Genomic DNA, 25,373 nt, shown 5'->3' with positions numbered 1-25,373 from the left:
GTGGAATTATGACCAAAAGTTCTATTTTGGTCTCATCTGACCACATGACTTTCTCCCATGACTCCTCTGGATCATCCAAATGGTCATTGGCAAACTTAAGTCGGGCCTGGACATGTGCTGGTTTAAGCAGGGGAACCTTCCGTGCCATGCATGATTTCAAACCATGACGCCTTAGTGTATTACCAACATTAACCTTGGAAACGGTGGTCCCAGCTCTTTTCAGGTCATTGACCAGCTCCTCCCGTGTAGTTCTGGGCTGATTTCTCACCTTTCTTAGGATCATTGAGACCCCACGAGGTGAGATCTTGCATGGAGCCCCAGTCCGAGGGAGATTGACAGTCATGTTTAGCTTCTTCCATTTTCTAATGATTGCTCCAACAGTGGACCTTTTTTCACCAAGCTGCTTGGCAATTTCCCCGTAGCCCTTTCCAGCCTTGTGGAGGTGTACAATTTTGTCTCTAGTGTCTTTGGACAGCTCTTTGGTCTTGGCCATGTTAGTAGTTGGATTCTTACTGATTGTATGGGGTGGACAGGTGTCTTTATGCAGCTAACGACCTCAAACAGGTGCACATAGATTATGTCTCTCACAGTGGACATGCACCTACGATGACAATTTCAGACCCCTCCATGATTTCTAAGTGGGAGAACTTGCAAAATAGCACAGTGTTTAAATACTTATTTTCCTCACTGTATATGTGTGTGTATTTATTAGTGGTGTCAAAACGATTAACCGCATCCAAAATAAACTTTTTTGTTTACATGATGTGTGACCCTGGACCACAAAACCAGTCTTAAGTGTCAATTTTTCGAAATTGAGATTAATACAACATCTGAAATCTGAATAATTTATTAATCATTAAATCCATTGATGTTTGGTTTGTTAGGATTAGACAATATTTGGCCGAGATACAACCATTTGAAAATCTGGAATCTGAGGGTGCAAAAAAAAAAAAAAAAAAAAAAAATCGAAATATTGAGAAAATCGCCTTTAAAGTTGTCCAAATGAAGTTCTTAGCAAAGCATATTACTAATCAAAAATTAAGTTAAGTTTTGATTAGTAATATGCTTTGCTAAGTTTTGATATATTTACAGTAAGAAATTTACAAAATATATTCATGGAACTTAATTAACTTAATATCCTAATGATTTTTGGCATAAAATAAAAATGGATAATTTTGACCCATACAATGTATTTTTGGTTATTGCTACAAATATACCCCAGCGACTTAAGACTGGTTTTGTGGTCCAGGGTCACATATTATGAAAACAAAACTTTTATTTTGGATGCGATTAATCGCGATTAATCGTTTGACAGCACTAGTATTTATATATACATATAAAACATACAGTACACACACATGTACTATATGTAAACAAACTTTTTTTGAATGCGATTAATCGCTTAGCAGCCCTAAATAAAATACATTTTAAAATGCATACAAATGGAAAACAATTATTTTAAATGCTGCCTTGGTGTCAATCAATGTAGCATGAGTAAATTGCTTTGCACCACTTAATCTATAGAAAATGTCTTATTCTATGAATGATACTTATTTCCTATAGCTAAGACAATAAACTTGCTACATCTGTCAGAATGCCAGAATGTTTTGTCATGCACAATGTTTGTTCAGTCTGGCTGCATTACGTTCATGTATAATAGTGTATTCTGTGTATACTGCAATTGATATGCTGATGTTACTTGTTTTACAAATGCATTTCTCCTCAGGCATCAATAAAGTATGTCAGTCTGTCTATACGTCTAAGCTGAAAAGCCAACATCAGAGAGCTCGGCTCACCAGGGAGGGATCCTGCCAGCTGATAGCTTCCCCTTCTGAGTTTCACTTAATAGTCTTCTGGCTACCAGCACCGGGTTCTTGATTCCTGATAGAAAGAGCAGCATTAGTATCACTTTCACTCAAGACAGCTTTAAATATGGTAAAAGAAACCATTTGGCTTTCTCATGCGCGTCTGTTGAAGAATAATGCAGTTCATTGGAGTTCACCAAAGTGAAGTGCACCAAAAAAAGCATTCTAAAACAACACTGCATTAATATCAGTGTGAAACTAGATGATATTTTATGTAGATGAGCAGAATATTTCAAGACATTGCATGTTAAATTGTGTTTTGCTTGTTTTAACAAACATGGAAACAGGTTGATGGGGTAAAATCGATCCTGTTTTGTGCTTGTTTCAAATGTTAAAAAGTACCACATATGCCACAGATCAAGGCCAAAAGCATAACTAACAACTAACTAAATGTACAATTACCATCTAAAGTTTCAAAAAACTTGTATTTTAACCTTGCACTCTTGCATGTACAAAATTAATTTATCCACATTCCCATAAAAGGTTGAGGTGGGTAGAATTATTTATTTTGTTTGAAATTCGAATAGCACTTTTGACACGTGATAAAAAGCTCCAACCAGCCTAGCCAATGTTTCTAAAAGCACTCACCACTCAAGGCTCCAACAGCTCCATAGTTTAAGGACTTCCCATCCATGATGCTGGCATCACACTCAATCTCACCAGAGAGGTTTAGGTTGGAACCGGTACCCGCATTGGTGAATGGGGAGTCCTGTAAATAAGCATCAACCTTGAGTAAAAATGTATGTAGACTTTGTGTGTAGTCAAAGATCTTAGTCAGGGTAGACTCCAAATTGAATTTTATGCAGATGAAAACGAGGCTATGAGGTATAGACTTTACAAGGGCATGCAAGAGTTTCTTCAGCTGAAAAATTGGCATGTTCTTAAACAACAACAACATCAGCATTATTATTGTTAACTAAAACTGAAATAAAATTAACTTAAAAAATTGACAACTCAAATAGTTTAAGCTGACATAGTAAAACCCAAACGAAAATAAAGCTACATAAAAAATATTTATAGAAAATAATAAAAATTAAAAAAGGACATTACATAAAAATGACTCAAAATATGCTAACAAAAAAAAAAAAAAGTTCAAATGTATAAATAAATGCTAATTCAAAATATGACCAATATTTTTTGTAGAATTTGACTTCCATGCTATCCAATTAATATCTGAAACGTTCACTCATATGTCTTCTATTTTTCTGAGTCTCTATTCAGTCCTAATGAGTTGGTGTGTTGTTGCTGTTGTGAGCCACCATCACCTCTAGCTCTATAAGAGCTGCTGTCACAGCCTCCAGCGCCAATCCTCCAGCTCTGAGCCTGTCCACAGCCTGAAACACATTAAATCACAACTGATGACAGCAACTCCACGGCTGCTAATTCCTAAAACCAACTCAATGTGCATTCAGTGTGTATTTTGTTCTACTTAGGATTCAGAATCTTTATGCAGAAAGGATTGCACTAAACTAATATATACAAAACATAATGTGATAATCCAATACAAAGAGCTTAAAAAGAAAATAACGCTGCAGTGTTTTCCACTTGACAAGCTTCAAGCAGAAAGCGTGGAGCGGTATATTAAGCCGGGCAGCAGCTCGGGCCGCTGCTGGTGTCATGTTATCAACACATAACTCAAATTCCCTGGCACAGGTGTTTTACTCGAGCCTGATCCCTTCTTTTCATCCTTTACACGGCACTTTGGACAGGGAAAAGCATTGCACTGCAGCTTGCCAACCTATGCATTACTGTTAGCTGCAAGCATCTATTACAATTTTGTTAGCATATCTTAGAATTTTGGATATTGGCAATGTAAGATTCCGCAAAAAAAAGTATCCATCTTTGTGTTAAAAACGATAAGGATTACACAATCCTTATCAGAAAATCATGCAAACTGAGCTGGGAATGAAAACTGATTAAATCACTGAATTGACGTCTTGTCGATGTGACCTCTGGCAGAGCTATCGAAAGGTTACAGTTCACAGCAGAAGAATCTTAAGTTTTGAATAAAGTATCACATGCAACTCACTCTCTGGCACGCTCTCTTGCACACATGTTTGTATTCCTTGGCTTTGGATTCTGAATGATACCCTGCCCCTGAGGAGGTAAAAATCATCATCAAAAAAAAAATAAATAAAATGCATTCAGTTTGTTTTGTACAATGAGGTTCTTCAGCTGTTAACAGCCTGTAGTTTTGCTTGTCTTATGAGATTTTTTTATAAGCTATTTTTTTACAAATAAAGTTTGTTTTATAAACAAAGTCTTTATAATCCATTCATTTCCACCTTAAGCATTAAAAAAAGCAGTTAGCCAGAAAAGTAGACTCAGTATTTAAACAACTTCATGTCATTCCAAACCAATTTATTTTTCCGTTGTTTTCAACACCATGACAGTTCAAGGTGACCATCTGTCAAGCTGTAGAAAGTACAAAAACACTAGAAAAAGTACCATACACATAGTCCATACACAGACTTATATTTCAGGTCTTCAATAGCTATATGATGGGCTGAAATTTAAGACCATTAAGGCTGAAATTCAATTTTTTAGGCTGAAATTTAAGACAGTTATTGACAGGTCAAATCTCATTTATCAGGATTGTTGTCACTAATGTCAAAAGTCACTGTTACTCAAGTATGTTGTAACTGGGTGTGGCATTCTGTTTTGAATATCTGAATGGAGAATGACATTCGAGAGCAGTAGCGGATGAGAAAACTATCACTGAAAAAGAACTTAAATTACAGGCTTTTGTATGGCTTCAGAAGACTTGGAATACAGTGCACATGTCTTAAGGACTTCTTTTATCGTACATATACAATGTTTTTGGTCCCTTTTAATGCTTGACAGATGTGGCCATTATATGCTTTTATTTCTAATCTGTACGTTTGTATCCCAGAAATAGCACACTGGTTTAAAATGACATGAGGATAAATAAACAATTTCGTCATTTTATTTTTCAGTGACCTATTCTTCTTAGGAAATCTCTACATCTAAAACAAGAATCAATCAGCAAGCCTAAATTACACCTTTACTTATTCAACATGTAACTGTGCCAAAACACAAGTTTATGCAGAAATGTACAACGGAGAAGTATTTTTACATAATTTCCAAAAGGGACACATATTCACCTGCATGCACCAGCACAAAACCCATAGCTTTGCCGTCATGACAGGAGACGGTGCTGTTCAGTGTAGACCCTGAATTGTTTAGTGGAGACACAGTCTCCTTGCAATCTGTCGAGTTTTCTAGATTTTCCATGACCCGTATTCAGTGTAGCTTGCATTTTGACCCATCATTCACTCATAACTACAAAACACTTCTCCAAGTCCTGAAAGCCAAGAAAGACAGAGAGTGAGTCATTATACCTTCAGAATTTAAGTGAGTACAAAAGTGAGTACACCCCTCACATTTCAGCAACCATTTTAGTATATCTTCTCAAGGGACAATACTATAGATATGAAACTTGGATATATTTTAGAGTAGTCAATGTGCAGCTTGTACAGCAGTACAAATTTATTGTCCTCTAAAAATAACTCAACATATAGCCATTATTGTCTAAAAAACTGGCAACAAAAATGAGTACACCCTAAGTGAACATGTCAAAACGGTATTCAAAGTGTCAATATTTTGTAGAGGCACCATTGTTATCTAGCACTGCCTCAATCCTCCTGGGCATGGAATTCACCAGAGCTGCACAGGTTGTTGCTGGCATCCTCTTCCACTCCTCCACAAAGACATCACGGAGCTGCTGGATGTTAGACACATGGTGCTTCTCCACCTTCAGCTTGAGGATGATCCACAGGTGCTCAGTAGGGTTCAGGTCTGGAGACATATTTGGCCACTCCATCACCTTCACCTTCAGCTTCATCAGCAAGGCAGTTATCATTTTGGCAGTGTGTTTGGGGTCGTTATCATGTTGGAAAACTGCCGTTCGGCCCAGATTCTGAAGGGTGGGCATTATGTTCTGCATCAGAATGTCACAGTACATGTTGGAATCCATGTTTCCCTCAATGAACCGCAGCTCCCCAGTACCAGCAGCACTCATGCAGCCCCAGACCATTATGCTACCACCACCATGCTTGACTGTAGGCAAGACACAGTTTTCTTGGTACTCCTCACCAGGGCATCGCCACACACGCTGGACACCATCTGAGCCAAACAATTTTATCTTAGTCTCATCAGACCACAGGATATGGTTCCAGTAATTTATGCTCTTGGGCAAGTTGTCTTCAGCAAACTGTTTGCAGGCTTTCTTGTGAGCCAGCTTCAGAAGAGGATTCCTTCCGGGATGACGGCCATGCAAACTGACTTGTTGCAGTGTGCGGCGTATGGTCTGAGCACTGACAAGCTAACCTTCCACTTCTGAAACCTCTAAAGCAATGCTGGCAGCACTCATGCGTCTGTTTTTTGAAGCCAGCTTCTGCACCTGACGCGCAGCACAAAGGCCTAACTTCTTTGATTGACCCTTGCGAGGCCTGTTCCCGAGTGGAACCTGTCTTGGAAAACCTCTGTATGCCACTGGCCACTGTACTGTAACTCAGTTTCAGGGTGTTACTGAGCTTCTTATAGCCTCGGCCATCTTTGTGGAGAGCAACAATTCTAATTCTCAAATCCTCTGAGAGTTCTTTGCCATGAGGTGCCATGTTGAACATCCAGTGGTCAGTATGAGAGAATTGTACTCAAAGCACCAAATTTTAACTGCTCTACAACAAGATACACAAATTTGTATGGTCCAGCCAAGCAGACAAAAACATGAACGTGATGAATAAGACATGTGGCTTTGCATGGTTGAACGACTATAGACCTATCACTTAGGGTGTACTCACTTTTGTTGCCAGCTATTTTGACAATAATGGCTGTATGTTAAGTTATTTTCAGAGGACAGTAAATCTATACTGCTATACAAGCTGCACATTGACTACTCTAAAATATATCCAAGTTTCATTTCTATAGTCCCTTGGGAAGATGTACTGAAATGATTGTTAAAATGTGAGGGGTGTACTCACTTTTGTGAGATACTGTATATCTTCAGAATTCAACTCATACACAAAGGCAATTCTATAATATCTAACTCAATTGGTAGTAATAATGACATACACATTTGGACAATTATAACAATGACCGATTCCCTCTATTTCAATGCATCCCTTTAAATCTCAAAACTGATACTTTGAAAAATAATACTCAGATCAGAAACATGCTTTCAGGAACATAATTAACCAAATAACTAACTGTCTACTCAAAAAAAATCATATTAAATTCCGTTAATGCTCTTTTTATATGCATAACCCACTGACAAATTCATTCCTACAAAACAGATGAAAGAATAAAGACTGCCAAACTCACTCGCGTGCAGACTTCAGGTGCAGACGGAAGAAGAGCGCGCATCTCCACAGTCATACGCACGGCGCAGCATCTCTACTTATAAAACACACATACAGATTGCACTAAATTATGAGTGCAGTTATGTGTCTGCTGCATGATTGTGATGATAAGCGGCGCATGTGCTCGCGTCACACCAAAACACTTCCTGGTTCAGTTGCACATGTGACCATGCGACTGCAGCAGCGGCCCCCAGCGGCAGAGCCATGCACTGCGTTTATCAATTTTTTATTTATTATTATTTTTTTAAGGACAACACAGTTTTTACACAGACAATAAAGCTAATTTAGATTTTTTTTTTTTTTTACATAGTAATTACTTAAGATAATACTAATTACTATGAGTATGAAAAATAATGTAAAATAATGTATAACATGCAGAACAGTATAGTATATGTAATAGAGTAATAGTACAGCATACAGAATAAACAAATAGCCTACTGAAACAGTATGAATTGGTGTCAGGATAATAGCGCAGTATAACATGGTATAATCTCCAAAATATCAGAACATGCATTATATTACAAAGATTAAGATATGAAAAACGTTTATTTCTTTGCAGTGCCCAACAGCTTTGTGTAGGCTACTTTGAGAAAATAGCACATAGGCCTACAACACAATCATATCGTAATTTGACACTACGTTTAATCAGTGAATTATCTCAAACATCTGTATTGCTGCTCAAACTGTCTTAAAGTATTACTGACACTGTATTTCGAGTGTTGTCACTCAAATCATAATAATCTTAATATTAAATATACTGTATGTACATATGTATACACACACACACATGCACACACACGCATTCCTGAATCTTTAAGAAATCTTGCCTATTCTAAAAGTAAATATGATGTCAATAGATTGATAGAAATTGTTATGTCTGTAAATTCTGAAAGTAAATTTATTTCATCTTCTTATCTGGTTTCAAATCAGAACATGAGGAACGATAAATAGAAGACAGAAAAGACTGGCAGATAACACAGAACTCTACATATCTGATATTTTATGAACACAGTTTGGTGTTATTTATGCTAAACAGATGGTATTACTGCCATGTCAAGCCACCCGGCATTGGCAGTGGAATTGAAAACACTACTTTTGGGACTATAAGCTTACATAAACATGTCCTCCGACTTAAGTCAAGTACAGATGACTCCACAGTTTGAAAAAAACATATTTTTTACAAAAAAATAAATAAATAATAAAAATAATGCCAGCAAGAAGTTGCTTCAAGGTTATAGCTTTTTACTCCCGTTACTGCTCTTTGCAGAGATAGCAGAAGCACAACATCCATGAGACTCGTGGGGTTTCATATTTAAAAGCCTTTCAGAAATCAAATCCATTAAAAAAAAACCCTACACACAATCAATGCATTGCGAAGAAGAGAAGAGTGTGTCTCAAAGTGTGGATTACAACATGACAACATTACAATATGTAATTATAATTGTAATATCTATTTACAGCTTGGTGTCACATGTCTTCTGGCATGCCCAAATCAACGAATATACCATTTAAATACAAGTTAATGGCATGTGTATTGAAGAAAGACATTGCCAGCCTGAGAGAGAGAGAGTGCGCGAGAGAGAGTGTGAGCTGCTTGGTCGACTGATTGTTTTATTTCTGTCAAATGAATCTATCATCCAGACATTTACCACCTTTCAATTCAGATTTAATCATAATACTAATTCTGTGAAACATTATACACCTTTTTGAGCTACAAACATCTGGCCTGTCAGAGCTAAAAATAAATGTATTGCTTATGCTGTCTTATTATTTCTTTCTACAGAGTATTGTGATAGATTTCATTCTGCCTGTGTCTTTGTTCTGTGATATTGCGTTTAGTGATGCTGAGATAATTGTCTTTGCTTAGATGATTATCAATGTTATAGACTTGCCTGCCATTCAGATCTTTTTATTTTTACAGTGTAAAAATATTGCAGAGTTTTACTGACTTAAAGAATGACTATTCTTTACCATCTAAAATGGCACAAAGTAGTTGAAATCAACAACAGTGAGGGTTAAGTTTAAGAATGGACCGTCACACTTACTTTTTTCTCCCTCCAAATTCATATAAAATTGGCAGGATAATATACAGTTAAAATTCCAAAATAATTTCAACCCAAATCAATATTTAATTCCCACATATTTATTTATTTCACGAGTAGCTCTGTTAACATTTCTACTCATTTCAACATTTTTAAAACCGGTTGCGGTTGACCTTCACATCTGGAAACAATGAAAGTGATAGCACTTAATTTCACTGCTCTCTGATGTTCAATATCTGCTTACTGGCTACCAAAGACTTTCAAAACTTTTGTGACAGTGCAAGTAATGGACAAAATGGACAATCAGAAGCATTCTCTTAATACAGGGAAGGTTTTCTATGTTTTCATCACAGTATTGCATCCAGATGGATGTACATTTGCCAGCCAACAAGTACTTTCCTTTAATCATCTGCTCTCTTAATGATATTTAAGTTGGCTAACATTCACACCACAGTTCAATTAGTGCAGTAGTGTATATAAGGCTGGAGACAGAAACATTTTGTTCAACTTATGGAATGGCAGCCTTTGCCTCTTGCTATCAAAACTACAAGATCAAAAAAAAGAGAAAGAAGAAAAAATATGAGCTGCTTTAAGTTTCTTGATGTAAGTGAGTTGATGGTACAAAGCTTGTTTGTTCTGGCAGAACTTCATACAGTACAGTAGGAATAGCTGAACCGCTTTTGCCAACCCAATTTACCATGATTAAGGTTAAGTTATTTTTATTGTTTTCTTTGTTTACTATTTTTTGGCTTCCATCGTTAGAGCCGAGACGCTGGGTCTTATTAGGTATAATAGATTCAAGTAGCAATGGCACCATGTGTACAATTTTAAAATGACAACATAACTTTATACAGTTCGGTTCAGTCTGTAAAAGTCTTCTACTTAAATAAATGTCTAAAATATTACACATTCTTAACAGTCTGCTGTTCAGTGTAAAGTTATATATTACTGCTGTCAAACGATTAATCGCGATTAATCGCATCCAAAATAAAAGTTTTTGTTTACATAATATATGTGTGCATACTGTGTATATTTATTATGTATATATAAATACAAACACATGCATATATATATATATATATATATATATATTTAAGAAAAATATTACAAATTAAATATATTTATATATAATATAAAATATAAGAATATAAATATACAAATGTATATACATGTAAATATTTTTAAAATATATACTGTATGTGTGTGTATTTATATATACATAATAAAAATACACAGTACACATACATATTTTGGATGCAATTAATCGTTTGACAGCACTATTATATTTTCAGCTGAGGCATATATATGGTATGGTCTTTTTCACATGGGATTCTGTGTGAAAACACTTTCCTTGTCATAAGAATCAGACGCTGAACTGCCTATTGTCTCAAGTCTCCAGTTATTAACTCTACAGACTTCATTATTAGTCAAGACTTTGTGTCAGTCTCCAATCTCTTCTCATCCAGCTTGAAACGTTCAAACATTCCTCATACATAACCAGAACAGATCCAATCTGTGACTCTTCTCAGGACCTCTAGACCTCCGACCATCAGGAATGTGTTCTTGAGCCTTGTGATGAGACAGGCCTGCAAAACACGTCTTTGCACAAATGTTCGGGACAGAACTCATCAGTAAAATTAGTCCTGTGCCCCATGAATTCACTTGATGACCTTGTTTCTTGATGAGATTTTGATGATGATTTGTATGTTTTTAGCAATGCCTTTAAAAAAAATCATGCCTTGCTAATGTAGCAGACTCTCATTCATGGTCTGGAGCTTCTCTTGAGTGGGTGTGAGGAAACGCTTTCAGCTGTAATATGAAGGAGTGTGATGTGGTGGGAAAAACTGCTTCGTCTGACACTATAGCAGAAGGAGAGTCTGTGCACCATGTGATCAGTGACTGACAACTTCCTTCCCTTTTATGCTTTTGTGGTGATTGAAGAAGAAAGTAGAACCAAATAATCGCTAGAGGAAAGATCTATGGATAAACAAAGCATCCCCAACTTGTCCCTCAAACCACAAGGCCTTTGTCATTGTGACATGAGTTGATGTGTTACGAATACAAAACTTCACAGGCTTAATCACAACTATCAAACACACATAATACAAAATCACAATCTATATGACTACAGCTCCTCAACATCACTGCTACAGGCAGATTCAGAAATGGTTAAAAAAAATATCTGGAGAACTGCCCTAAGAAAATCAAGTTTTATTGATGCTTCAGCCATCAAAACTTTGATAAATTTTATTAGTGAGTAAACTTAATAAACAGTAAGATTCATATCTATGAAATGAGGAATTGTTGCTTAATTGCTGTCACAGTGGAATAGATGGGCCTGTATCAGCGATGTCATCCATGTAGTCGGTAGAGGAAATTGCCGTTTTTTTTTGTTTTTTTACCTAGTATTACTTTGCACCGCCTAAAATAGTAGGTAATAGAATTATAAAGTTAAACCAGGCCAGTTATTTTAGATTCAGCAATCGCTATACATTTTACAGTGCTGTATGAAAGATGTTATAGTAATATTATAAACAGTAAAGGAAATTAGCCAGAGAAGGCTATATTAGATCACAGTATGTGCCTTCTTCTTATAACCAGAGAAAGACTGCCATCTACAGGACATAAATATCATCTGTTGAAATCCACCAAAAAACAAGTATCGTTCAATACTTAAAGCTAATAAAAACTAATTTCAAAATAATATATAAGATATTTAGCCTACTTAAATATAAAAAGTTACACTAATGATGGACCCTTATTCTGAACAAAATGGTAAATGCAGATTCAAATCTCCAGAGCTGATTTGAGCTCAGGTGCAAGCAGGTAAACAAGTATTAACTCACATGTGGTTCTGTAATGATTATAAATTATGGAATTTCGGGATTTTCTTTTTGAAGTGACCAAAACTGTTTTAACATGAAAATTGAAAGTCAACAAATTATTACAACTAAATTGTACACTGCACGCCATGTCCTCCTGCTGTGAAGTCTCTTAATATTCATGAGCCAATCCTGCGCCATTGATTGGTTTGCAAACTACGTGCAGTCTTCATGAGCCAATTACTGGACTTTGAGCGCCATAACAGTTAATAATATTCATAAAAAAAGCCTTTGTTATTGGTTACCAAACAGTGTAGGCGTGATTTATATTCATGAGATAAAACTTCACCTTAGCACTTGCGAGTTTGCCAGCAACGCATAGATTAGGTTGATTCTCTTGTCTCTGGTAGACAGACACCCGTTGAAGTGGAGAGAAATGAGTTGGTAAAACATTTCGGAACACTGAAGCAGGCTTTACCTGTCAGCGCTTACAGGTACAGGTGTTTATGGAAGTGCATACATTATAGATATGATACATAAGGCGTAACGTTAAAAGGCAAGCAGGTGAAGTGTCCCGTCACCGATGACCCATGGCGTCTGTGCGCGTCGCGGTGCGGGTTCGTCCGCTGAGCCAAAGGTTAGTGTGACTGCTAGAAATCTAGCAGCATAAATTACCTACTTTATTGATTAGATGGCATTATAAAGGCTGGTCTGTTAGCTAAAGGTTTACTAGCAATTTGGCACAATGTGGAAAGTAATTGTGACTAGGCTACAGTATTAATATTAGTAAATCGAAATGCAGATTAAGCGCGTATGACAATACAGCAGAAAGATTAATGTATTCATTCATTAATCTCTATCATGAATCTATTTCACTGGCGAGCAGTTCTCACAGTTATAATTATTTTACTTTATACAAGTTAATTTTTTCACTGATTGAAAAATTGTTATTATGCAAAAAGATCAGTAGCATTATCATAGATAGCTTTTTTTTTTTTTCTCGACAATTTCTCTCAATCTCTCTCTTTATTTCTCTCTCAGGGAGAAGGACCTGTCAGGCAAAGTCATTATACAAGTGGATGGACATAAAACCTCTGTCCTCAACATGAAAGTGTGTCATTCAGTTGATATTTAATAGATTTTTGTTTATGAGCATTTGTAACTTGCAAAGTCAGAAATGAACCAGTGCTTGGTCAAAAATCACTGTTTATTTTTTTTTTTTATACCTATCTAAAATGTAACAAATTTTCAAATATGTGTCATTAAGTTTGTTGATGTGATTAATGCTTTATAGGAGAACTACCACTGCATGAATGAAGAGTCGTTTGGAGAGAGCGCAAAGTCTTTTTCATATGATTTCTCTTATGATTCAATGAACAGCACAAGTCCAAACTTTGTGACCCAGGAAAAGGTACATGCAGCCAGTAATAATAATGGCAGACGTGTTCCAGCACTTATAGAACTAGCTTTTCCTACTGAATATTTATTGTCAAGGTTTGTTTTTCAGTGTCCTCTATTTCAAGTCGAAGCATGGATTATTGACGATATAAATGCCTCATTTAGCAAAATTTTTTTTTTTTACCTGATCTACAATTGTATGGGGGCTAGCTGAGCTGTTACTCATGCTTTGAAAACCTTAGAAGATTATTTCCAGTAAGATCTCGTCAGTGACTAAAAATAATTGTTTTTGTACAGCAGATAAAGATTCCAGGTGTAAGTACTAAAGAAAGTAACTCTTTAGCTCATTTTTCTTTGTGTCATCTGTCATTTCAGATTTTTGAAGATCTCGGCACCGATGTCTTGCAAGCTGCTTTTGAGGGTTACAATGCCTGCGTCTTTGCTTATGGCCAGACAGGCTCAGGAAAGTCCTACACCATGATGGGCAACCCGGTTAGGTTCACATTTTATTACTTTGTCCTTTTCAAGTGTGATTTCAAAACCTACCAATCACAGCAAGCAAAACACTCCTGCTCTTCAGAAGATGCACATAGTGGTTCTGAACCCTGGTGACTGCTGATCCGCTATTTCACTGCATGCTTCTCTTGAGTAATCACAAAATGTGACAAGGGCAAAATATGAAGAACACAATTATAAGCAGTATCGGTCTGTCATCCGAGAGACTCATTCAGATTTGTTCTGATGATAATCATTCCATTCTGTCTGATATCCCCCCCTTTGTCCTGGGTAGTAATTAAAAGCCGCCATTGCAGATCAGAGAGGAAAATAATGTGCAGACTTTAATGGAGTTCTGATTTATTCAAAGTGCTGGTGAAAAGCGCAGAGTGAAGAAATACTTGAGAGAGAGAGAGAGAACGTCTTAATTGTGTGGATGTTTGAAAGGGCAAAAGCACCATGGGAAATCATCCTTTGTCCTAAAATGTTATTCTATGCTTCTAGACTTTTTTATATTTGAAAGATGATTATGTGGAAATACTTTCTTCTATTCCAGCTTAATGTGCAAATCAGTAGATGCCAATAAGATACATAAATTACCTTCTTCACTTTTAGAGAGAGTTTACTGGTTATTTTTCAGCATGTTTTGATTGCACAGTGTCACATCTTTGCTTGTTCGTCTTAAATGGTACAGAATGTCTTATGTACATTCTAACAATGTCCATTATTTCTGACCTTGGTCAAGCTTATCTCTGTCTTTGTAGTTTCTTTGGTTGATTGACATTTTAATAGCTAGTAAACATGCTTCATGCTATGTTTAGTGTTTATTTTTATTTTTTTGTTTTATGATTAAATTTATTTATTTGTGCAATGAAAATACAACTTAAGAACAATTAGCTGAATAATTATGTATTTATTTATTTACATACATACATACTGCACATACATCTATTACAACTTTTCTAGCTTGAAGGAATAGTTTACCCCCAAAATGACAATTTTGTCATTATTTACACTCATTCCAGATCTGTATGGCATTTTCTTTTTCTGTGGATCTCAAAGGAAGATATTTTGAAAAATGGCTCCTGTTTTTTTTTTGTCTTTTTTTTTTTGTCCATGCAATGAAAGTCAGTGTGATCCAAAACTGCATTGTATGGACAAAAGCTGTTGAAACATTCTTCAAAATATCATTTTGTTAACAGTCATAACATAGGTCATCCCTTGTGGGGTTTGAACATGCAATCTTTCGGTCCAGTTCCTTAACCACCTGGCTACATTTAACCACAAATGTTCTGTTTTCCCTCTCTCAGGATGATTATGGACTGATTCCACGGATCTGTGAGGGGCTGTTCCACCACATCAGTGGAGTGTTACAAAAAGACAAGGCATCATTTCACATGGAGGTCAGGTATGAATGCGATATGTCTAGATAATAGCATAACCATGCTGCAGGTAGACTGCCAAAGGACTGAATAGCATCAGTAATTCAGATTTATCAAGAGAGCTACCGACATGACCACAGTTGTCAACGGCTGCTCCTATCATTTGCTCCATGGTGGTTTATTGTAGGTTGATGATCCCATCAAAATCCCAGGGAGAAGGACAGGCAGATTGCAGTGTGTAAATGAGGTGTCCATTCTGGCAGCTTGTCCTTTCTTATGGGCATTGTAAGATAGCAGGAGTGTAATTACGACCAGCTGATCAGGAAGGTCAGTGTACAGCCTCCGTCTGCTTCCACCTAAAGCAGTTATCATAGTGGCTTCTCGATAACAGCCATGTGGTAGATTAGATGAGAGAGACAGACAGTGAGACCAGGGGTGTGACTAGACATATTAAATGTTATTTTAGACATCAGAGATATACTGTGACCCAGCTATTCCAGTTTAGTTATACACTAGTTTTCAGAAGTTTGGGAATTATTATTATATATTTATTTATTTATTTTATGTTTTTGAAGTGCTCACAAAGGCTCAATTTATTTGATAACAAATACAATAAAAACAGTAAATTTTTGTGTTTAATAATTGATTTTTTTATCAACATTTCTTATTTTTATCAACTGTGCTGCTTATTATTATTATTTTTTTTATTTTTTCAAGATTCAGTTCAAAGATCAAAACAGCAGCATTTATTTAAAATAATACTAATGTTTTGTAAAATCATAAATGTCTTTACTGTCACTTTTGGTATATTTAATGTTTATATTTTGGTATATTTAATGTCTTACTGACCCCAAACTTGTGAACAATAGTAAAGGCCTATTAAATTTACTGCAATACTAGGGGTTGGTAAGTTTGACAAAAGTTAAACACTTTCTTATAGAGCTATAAAAGTCCAAAATGAAATTTATGCTGCCATGTAGCTCACCAGAGGCCTTGATTAACAACAATATTAACAAGAAACAATACTGTACAAAAATACTATTAATTGTAAAATATCTGTTGCGTTACATGTTGTAAAACATTGACTGCTAGAGTCCACATTTCAGTGCAAGTTATTAGCCCACGCGGACTTCTAGATGTGAATGCGCTCATTGTAATAAAGGAAGCTGTCGAGTTACATCTCTTGCTTGTGGTATAAATGACGCCTTAAAATACAGTTATTGCGTATTAAATCAATTGCTATTGCAACTAGAATTACTGCAGTACAAAAAAAGGAAAAAAGTCCCAGTGCTTTCAGACAAAACATCTGGGAAAAAATAAAGTTCAATAGCCTTCAATAGTGAGACCTGTCCTCTTTAATGGACAAAAGACTGACTTTCTTTCTAAATGACTTGTCTTGCATATGACTGTGTTTTGCGAATGCCTGCAAGATGTAGTTTAACTGCCTGGATTCCCTCCTTTAAACGGTGCTCATTCACTAGGGACAGTTCTAGCAGAAGAGGCATTCAGGATTTCTGACTGTCACATTTTAATTAGTTCACTGTTAGTTTGTATTGAGCTCAAACTGATGCTGTCTCTCTCTCCAGCTTCATTAGGAGATGAAGAGGGACCAATCTGTCTTTCATTTCAGGAGCCTGTTTAAACATTCACATTTCTGCAGACAGCCCGAAATAGGTTTATCGTCTTGTGGGATTTTATTTCTTTTCTGACTGGCGAGACTTTTTTTCCCCCTCACCCACGATTGCTGTAATAAGCTCTGTTGTGATATACTGCCGCATACTCAGATTCAGGGAAAATGTGTGGCATCTAATTTCTTGTCAAGTCGCCGTGTTCCATCACGCCAGAGTTTTCTATCATTTTATTTACGCACGATGATATTCAAACAGTGGATGGTAATTGATTTGAGTTTTCCAGGCAATTGCTTCACGAATGATTTAGTCAAAACAAAGAAAATTTAATAAGCTAGCAAATAAGCTATTAAACCAAAATATAAAATAAACCAGTGGCATTTAGCAAAATTGCTAGAATGTGCGTCATTTAAAACCAGCCTAATTAGAGGACCTCATCTAGAGACTGAGTCAATGTTGAAGTTTGTGTGGTGAAAACCTTTTTTTTTCCCCATTATATCCTAAAATAGTAGATCGTTGCTGTCGTTTCTGAGATACAGTCATGCTTCAAGAGCAAAATTTCACTGCTTTGTTCTTGTCTTTGATGCCTTGTGCTTCCAGCTACTTTGAAATCTACAATGAGCGGGTTCGAGACCTCCTTCCCAGCACAGATACACGAGGCTGTGAGCTGAGAGTGAGGGAACATCCTAAAGATGGACCATATGTGGAGGGTAAAATGACTATAAAAGCGCTCCTTGCATCATGATGATTGACTGCTTGCTCATGTTTTAATGTTACTTCACTGAATAGAAGAGCATTCCCGAAACGCTGCAAAATGTACAAACTGTTGTTTATATTTCTCTTATGCACATATATGTTGTCCAGCCCTCTCCAGACACCATGTGCAGAACTATACTGAGGTTGGCCAGTTGATGCAGGAGGGCAACAGAAGGCGTGCCACTGCCAGCACAGGCATGAACCATGTCAGCAGCCGATCCCACGCCATCTTCACCATTCGCTTCATCAAGGTCGCAAGTCCATTTACCCTCTGCTGAATGCCATCTGCCTCTCTGTTTGTACATTTGTGCAGATAGCTGTCTCAGCTTGAAGTTATCATCTCCCTGTTTGTATTATCCAGTGAGCTTTCTCCATTTTCTGTGTATGTTGGGGATGTCTGGGTAATGATACACGGATATCATTGTGATTTTATTATGCATGGGTTATATTGCACCATGCAGCTGGAGTGACCTTTGAGTCTGGTTAGTGTGTCGATGGCTATGTTTGGAATGGATTACTACTTTGCACAGTATGTACTATATTAAAAAATAGTTTGCACTCAGCAGTACATAGTCAGTACAAAACTTAATCAGCAGGCAAGAAATGTTTCAAATGTTTTGAGTGGGATTTAGTTATCTTCTTGGATATAATTATGGTTATTTTATGTTTTTATTCTGTTCTTATTTAAAGATGTTGGAAATACTGTATGAACAATAAAAATGAGTCAGGTTAGAGATGCTAAAAATCATAGCTGAAAATACTTCCAGTTTATCCAACGTACTAGAAATAGAGTATTATGATAGTATGCTGCTCCAAACATAACCTTTTTTTCAGTTTCATCTCTTTATTTTGTCAATGTTCTGTCTGTCTTCTCAGTTTTTCCATGTTGTGAGACTCTATTTTTAGGTTTGTTGGTTATAAATTGGTAAATCCATCTATTTGTGTATATATTCATGATCATGATCAAGCTGTCATGCTGCCTTAAGCTTTTCCAGTCTTACTTTCCTTTGTTTCAATCAAAAGCGTTTTTGCCTGTTTCTTTTGCCTATTGAATTCTGGTTCTGTGCTTTGAATTTTGGAATGAGAAATATTTGACTCTATCATTTACCAAAATATGTCCTTATAGGCCATGTTTGATGCAGAGTTACCAAGTGAGACAGTGAGTAAGGTACATCTGGTTGACCTGGCAGGAAGTGAAAGAGCTAATGCCACACAGGCTACTGGCATGCGACTTAAGGAGGGCGCCAACATTAATAGATCTTTGGTTACTCTGGGCATCATCATCTCAACTTTAGGTAAACCAGCAACCTTCAGAAAGTTACTGAAGGATATGTATTACTGTAGGTTAAGATTACATTAACTTTGTTTTGTTTGTTCAGTGAATATTCTTTGTTATTGCTGTTGTCACAGCTGATCTGTCTGTTGGGGGTGGAATGAAAAAGAAGCAAAACTTTGTTCCATATCGAGACTCTGTGCTTACCTGGCTCCTAAAGGACAGTCTTGGCGGGAACTCCAAAACAATAATGATAGCTAGTATGTCAGAAGTCACATGTATCACTGTCATAGTTCTGTACACCCTCAAATTTCTTAAAAGATCCAGGATTTTTTTCCTTCCATAAAGATAAGTTATTTTGCAGAAGGTTCAAGCTTCTCTTTTCAATACAACAAAAGTTTGGGCTGTAAAGCTCAAAAAGGCTCAAAAAGCACCTTAAAAGGCCATAAGAAAAAGCGGCAGACTGAAATGTACATTTTTTTTCATTAAGATTAACTCTTACGATTGTCTCATTGTGCCTTTATACTTTGATCTGCTGGTTCTAATTTTTCATATTCTGTTTCAAGGAGATTTCTCGCCTTATTACGTATTAAGTATTCATTTTGCTTTATCTTTTTTGTCACTCCAGCCATCTCACCTGCTGACATAAACTACAGCGAAACTCTGAACACCCTTCGTTATGCCAGCCGGGCCAAGAATATTTTAAACAAGCCCACTGTGAATGAGGACAGCAATGTAAAGATTATCAGAGAGCTGCGTGCTGAGATTGCCCGCTTGAAAGCACTGCTGTCTGCAGGAAATCAGGTGATTTAAATTTGACTTCATCCTCCTCAGACATCACGGGCTGAATTTCAATTGATATATTATCAGTATTATATGGTATGCCAGGATTAGTTTGTAGGAATGAAAAATCACAAATGAGATCTCTTTAATATCTCTGTTTCTCTTAGACAGCAATGAGATGGAGATGGAGTCTCCAGCTTCTCTTATTTCTCTCATGAGAATAGGAATAGGAATCTCACATATGTCTCTTCTCGAGTTTCTGAAAAGACTTCAATGATGGCTCAAACTGTGCTCAGATTTGTCAAGATTTCAGTACAATTTTTCATTTATCGGTGAACAATTGTCTCATTTATGTGCACTTTTTTCTTAATCCTGAGCAATTTTGGGAGTTCCTTAATGGCAAAATAACTGAATAACTCCTGAGTCTCCTGAGCTACAGTATGAAAGGAACCTCTGAGCATATCTGCTTCCTAAATCATAATACACAGAAAGTATTACTGTATGTCAAAATGCCCCAAATGACACACTTCTGTGAGGTCTATGCAGGATTTTTGAGCTAACATTGCCCACAGCCTTTTATGGTTTGGAAAAGTGTACAGATGTTTTATGCAGTATTAAGATGATACTTTATGATATAGTATGTCCCAATACTGGCATATACACAGAAGTACAAGTACCTACTTTTGTACTCAGAATTATAGCCTTTGTTTTGTTTCTCAGTGGTCACATGACTTAAATGCTTCCGTCCTTCTCCTTTCAGATGGTGTCGTTTGAGCAACCTTCAGGGTCAAGTATGGAGGAGAGGCTTCATCAGGATGAAGCCAGAGTAAGTGTCTCAATTTCTCTGCACATCCCCAGACTACTTGAGCAGATCTTCTGATGATTAAAAGTTGGGTAAAACCGAGCATTGATTTGCCCACATCTCATGGCTGTTTAAGTATGATGCATGCTGATTTAAGGAGATAACTAAAGCCTTTGTGTTAGAGGAGGTCAGCAGCAGCACTGTTGTTTTTATTTTAATTTAATATTATGCTGCTCTTACATTTGGATGTAAATATGCATGACCTACAACTGGGATTTTAGAGTGCTGTATTTATTTCAGAGTTTAGAATACTGTTTTCTGTCCCATTTTTGTGAAGAAAAAACAAACTTCTACCTTATAGAAGTAATGTGAAGGATCTCACTTTTTTCTCAGGTTCAGGAGCTGACAGAACAGTGGGCTAATCGTTGGAAAGAAATCCACAATATTCTTGGGGTTGGTAATTCGCACACATTAATAATATACCTTTTTGTTTTCCTTTTAATCATGAATTTCAGAAAATGCTGATGAAATTAAGTGCCACATCCCAACAAGTGTAGTGTTAACAGAATTGTTCACCCAAAAGTAAAAATTCTGTCATTATTTACTCTTAAACCTATATAATAAAATATACCATATACCTTCAGTCGAAATAAGGAACAGGTTTTATTTGATATTACTCAGCTCTCACAGCTTGCATGCTTCTTTTCCAGAATCCACTGTAGTCGGAAGAGCACAGCATCGATTCTACCACTATAACTAATTTGTTCATCCACAGTGATCTGAGAAAGATTGTGGTGAATCCAGTCTGCTCTTCTCTGAACAGCAGCGTTCTGTGTAAACAGAGGCAGTTAGTGAAGTAGTCTGCTTGTGAGGTGGAAAAACAATATTAGTTTAGCTCTGTGCATCACTGTGGCTACATGTGCTGCTAAATATAGAGCAAGACATCGCTGGTTAGTCAACTAAATAACCTGTAGGTGCCACACACACAGATTTCTGTCCTGATAGCAGATTTTTGAGCTAATGCTTTTGTCCTTTTAACTGTGCAGCGAAAATGGGTCAAGTATTTTGAAAGTACTTGGTTTATTTGACAATTAAATATTCTGTCGCTGGTCAGAGCTGTTAGTGCAGCACATAGAGCCGTATTGCTTCTACAGGGATGCAGGTTTGAGTCTGGAACTATAGAAATTAGTCAGAGTTCACATTTGAAGTTCAGTCTGATTAATGAGTGTTGTGTAGTATTGTAAGTTTAATGTACTGGTGTGACATTTAGCATTGGTTGAGTTAATGTTGTTATCAACAGAACTGATATTTTTTGCAGTATAATTAAATAAGGTTTTGGAGTTGGTGTGCAATGCCCTTTTTTCCTCTAAACAAAACATGCATTTCTGCCAAAAAGTCCAAATTTTGTCTTAACTGTTGTGGATCAACATGTGTTTTATGGCATAAGACATGTCTCAATATTATGTAGACAGCTCTTTCGTGTTGTTCTTTCATGAACACCAATCTTGTGTAGTGTTTTTTTTTTTTTTTTTGTTTTTTTTAATAGTTGACATGAACTTTGCTGTTCTCCTAGGTTCTGTCTCACCTCTAATTTTTACATGATGCAAGACAGAATTTTCTACATTTGTATATGGGGTCTCTTAAGAGATAAAACGTATGTGTTGTTTGAGTCAGTTTGGTCAAATTGCATTTGTCTATAATTGTGACTTAAAAGAAGATCAGTCCACATTTTATAAATAATCAATGCAGAAATTCAGATAATTTCAAAGGGTTTACAAATGTATTCTTTCCACTATATATAAAATGTTTATTTAATATTCCTATAATGTTCTGTTTAAAAACAAGGAAGATTTAACTGAAGTAGATGCTGTAGTCTTTGTAAAAATTAATTTCTACATAAGCAGCAATCGGAGCATTTTGCCTTAATGCACCTCAACTATTAATGCACTCCTTGATCTGGTAATAATAGTGTTATATGATGATGTGACGATGTTAGGGAAGGTTTGATGGTTTGATCCCCGTGAGGAGTCATTACATCTGTGCCCTTGAACAAGGCACTTAACCCCAGGTTGCTCCAGTCAGATTGTGCCATAATACATTCATGGCGCTTTTCTATGTTAAAAGTTGTGGAGGTGCAATTGGCCCTGGTTGTGTAGCAATAAATAACAGTTGGATTCTTCTATAAACATCATGTTTAATATCAGCTGGTAGATTTCCCACCAACAGGTGGCAGTGTTGCGCTTGATAAGCGCAGTTGTTTTGCGACGTTTTTGCCTTTGGCTGGTTGTGTGTTTGATGGGGTGCTGTGTAGCAGCCTGTGGTGTTGTAAATGGAGGTTTTCAGACTGTAGCTGGAGTCTGGGGGTCAATTTCAGGCCACAAGCTGGAACTGTCAGAATGCCACAGCATTAGCTCATTGGTATGAGAGTCTATTACCTCTGTCTTGCTCCTGCGCGTATGTGTGTGACAGCGGATAGGGAAAAAGGAAAGAGTCCATGATAGAGGAGCAAGGAGAGCAAGAGTTGCTTTCTGTCTTTTTCTCTCTCTCTTTTTTTTGCGTCACGTATCCTCTCTCCCTGTCTCATTTACACACATACACACCCAAATCTATGAAGCAGAGAGCAAAACAGAGATGGCAGATGGTCACGCATACTCTCTGAGCTTTTAGCTGCTCATCTGCTCCAGTCAAGGCAGCAAGACATGAGCCACAGAGGGCCAAATAGCCCAGACCTCTATTTAGCTATTACTCACTTCCTGCCATGCCAGCATGCCAACTGCCTCTCTGACCATCCAGCTTTTAGCCAATCGAAATCAGTGTGCACGTGTTAGGGGTGAAAGAAAGTTGAGGAAGTATCCAGGGACCAATTTGTCATCAGCTTCTGTAAATTTCGGCTCTGTCCTCGCCAAGCCACCTAACAGCATGGGGACGAGCCGTTGATGCATCAGCTGAATTTAATTGCAGATAATCACTTCAAATAGCACTTCTCTAGGGCTGTTTTCTCAAGTCCCACCATAATGAGCGTGTTCGCTTCTCAACTGCTTATTCTTCGCCACCTTTTTCAAGTGCTTTGGCGTCTTTTTTGATGGGAAAGTGTTGTGGTGAGAAAGAGACAGCCCACAAAGAGAAGAACAAAGGCACAGATCTCAAAGCTCACTCTTTTTTTGGTCCTCCTCTGAGCTTGACTGAGAAACAGAAGATTTAACAATGCAACGCGATTTTGCAAACCCCCAAACGCAGATGATGTCTGTTTTTATGGTTGTTTTTTTTCCAGCAATGGCAAGCGATTGCATATTAAGCATCTGTTGTCTTGTGTGATTATAGTATTATATTGGAGGCAGACAATAAAACACATGAAAATGAACAATTCAATAGATTTAAATATTGAAGTATCACAATCAAATCCAATTCAAATAGAATTTTGGGATACAAGAAAATATCTTTACAAGATGTGCAGAACAAGCTGTGTTCCAAAGTTTAGTACTTACAGTACTTATGCTTCTAGAGTATTAGATAATGTTGTCATATTACTTGTCATTCTACTCTTTCATTTTGGTTCAATGTCTTTTTTAAATTTTGAGGTGAAAAGGTTGAACCAAAAGATGGCACTGTAGCACTTTGATGTTTTTTTGCTCCTCCACATGGACTTGAAGCAATGAAATAAACAAAAGAAAATCTACCCATGGTTTATATTTAATTTTCAAGCTATTTAGATTACTATGTCATCCAGCCACCATAAAAACTGCTTTAATGATGTTGAAGTCAACATGTGGCAGAGTGAAGGGAGGGGGGTTTGTGCAGCAGATGATTAAAATGGCTTCTCTTGGTGAAGAAGTATTAACTGAGATTATGCGTACCGTGCTTTGCGGTTTCTCTTCCTCGATCACCCTAATGTCTGCAATGGCCACCCAGTGTGTGTATATGCACAGTTGGAGCGATGGCCATACGGGACGATTAAATGTATGTTTTCAGAGTGATGAACTTGGAGATTCTTCAATGTAATACTGTTCCTTTCTGTGAAAGAAATGCGCTGTGTAGATTTGTGGGAATTTTCATACTATTGGATACATCTGCCAAGTACTTAATTTGAAAAGAGTCCTTTAGGATCTTAAGCTTAAAATGAACACAAATATTTTGCTTTGGAGGCTAAAATCATACTGAATATATAAGCTTGCTTGTGGCAGTTCAACAAAAAAATCTGTCATGTTGTTCCAAACTTGTATGATTTTCTGTCTTCTGCAAAACAGAAATGAAGATCTTTTGAAGACCACTGAAATCAAAACAACACTGGACCTCACTGACTTTCATTATGTGGACAATAAAAGATATTGAACGCATACATCGTGGTACTTTCGTGAATGTGCGGCAGAGACCGACACGTAATTGAAGAATCGTTGAATAAAGTCATTATTTTTGTCTTCCTTGCGCACAAAAATATTCTCATAGCTTTATAAAATTAAGGTTGAACCACGATGTGAAATGGACAGTGTTGGGAGTAACGTGTTACAAAAGTAATGCATTACAGTAACAGATTACTTTTTGCTGTAACGCAGTAGTGTAAGGCATTACTAATCAATTTTCATGTTCAGTAACGCTTGTATTAAAACTTACTTTTAGCCTGACCGCGCAAAACCCAGCAAGACCGCGAGACATTAACAAATCAAAAATGCCGCAAGTAAGTTCCTTACTTAAGTTCCTGTTCGTAGTCAATCAATAGCCACGTGTGGTGTCAAAGTTTGTAAATAAAGA

The 25,373-nt window shown here is 36.8% G+C and overlaps 2 protein-coding genes across 4 annotated transcripts in view; one reads left to right on the top strand and one right to left on the bottom strand.

The window, feature by feature from the left end:
• Positions 1–7,403, bottom strand: part of tasp1 (taspase, threonine aspartase, 1) — a 35,205-nt gene extending 27,802 nt beyond the window's left edge. Inside the window, exons 1-6 of one of the 2 annotated variants that reach the window (XM_058795080.1) lie at positions 7,209–7,403; positions 4,991–5,190; positions 3,895–3,962; positions 3,131–3,199; positions 2,454–2,574; positions 1,797–1,881 (exon numbers count right to left, since the gene is read on the bottom strand). In XM_058795080.1, coding sequence (XP_058651063.1) covers positions 1,797–1,881; positions 2,454–2,574; positions 3,131–3,199; positions 3,895–3,962; positions 4,991–5,120 — 473 coding nt within the window. In that variant the 5' untranslated portion in view covers positions 5,121–5,190; positions 7,209–7,403. The remainder of the gene's footprint in view (positions 1–1,796; positions 1,882–2,453; positions 2,575–3,130; positions 3,200–3,894; positions 3,963–4,990; positions 5,191–7,208) is intronic. The other variant, XM_058795079.1, reaches the window with a different exon arrangement.
• A 5,059-nt stretch (positions 7,404–12,462) lies between these two features.
• The window catches only part of kif16bb (kinesin family member 16Bb), a 36,377-nt gene continuing 23,466 nt past the window's right edge, over positions 12,463–25,373 (top strand). Inside the window, exons 1-12 of one of the 2 annotated variants that reach the window (XM_058795037.1) lie at positions 12,463–12,747; positions 13,152–13,221; positions 13,405–13,521; positions 13,884–14,000; positions 15,314–15,411; positions 17,614–17,723; positions 17,878–18,020; positions 18,896–19,064; positions 19,180–19,302; positions 19,671–19,846; positions 20,586–20,651; positions 21,021–21,080. In XM_058795037.1, the coding sequence (XP_058651020.1) occupies positions 12,701–12,747; positions 13,152–13,221; positions 13,405–13,521; positions 13,884–14,000; positions 15,314–15,411; positions 17,614–17,723; positions 17,878–18,020; positions 18,896–19,064; positions 19,180–19,302; positions 19,671–19,846; positions 20,586–20,651; positions 21,021–21,080 (1,296 nt within the window). In that variant the 5' untranslated portion in view covers positions 12,463–12,700. The remainder of the gene's footprint in view (positions 12,748–13,151; positions 13,222–13,404; positions 13,522–13,883; positions 14,001–15,313; positions 15,412–17,613; positions 17,724–17,877; positions 18,021–18,895; positions 19,065–19,179; positions 19,303–19,670; positions 19,847–20,585; positions 20,652–21,020; positions 21,081–25,373) is intronic. The other variant, XM_058795038.1, reaches the window with a different exon arrangement.

Source organism: Onychostoma macrolepis, chromosome 13, assembly GCF_012432095.1.
Source record: "Onychostoma macrolepis isolate SWU-2019 chromosome 13, ASM1243209v1, whole genome shotgun sequence".
Lineage (NCBI taxonomy): Eukaryota > Metazoa > Chordata > Actinopteri > Cypriniformes > Cyprinidae > Onychostoma > Onychostoma macrolepis.
This window is presented reverse-complemented; position numbering and strand designations above follow the sequence as displayed.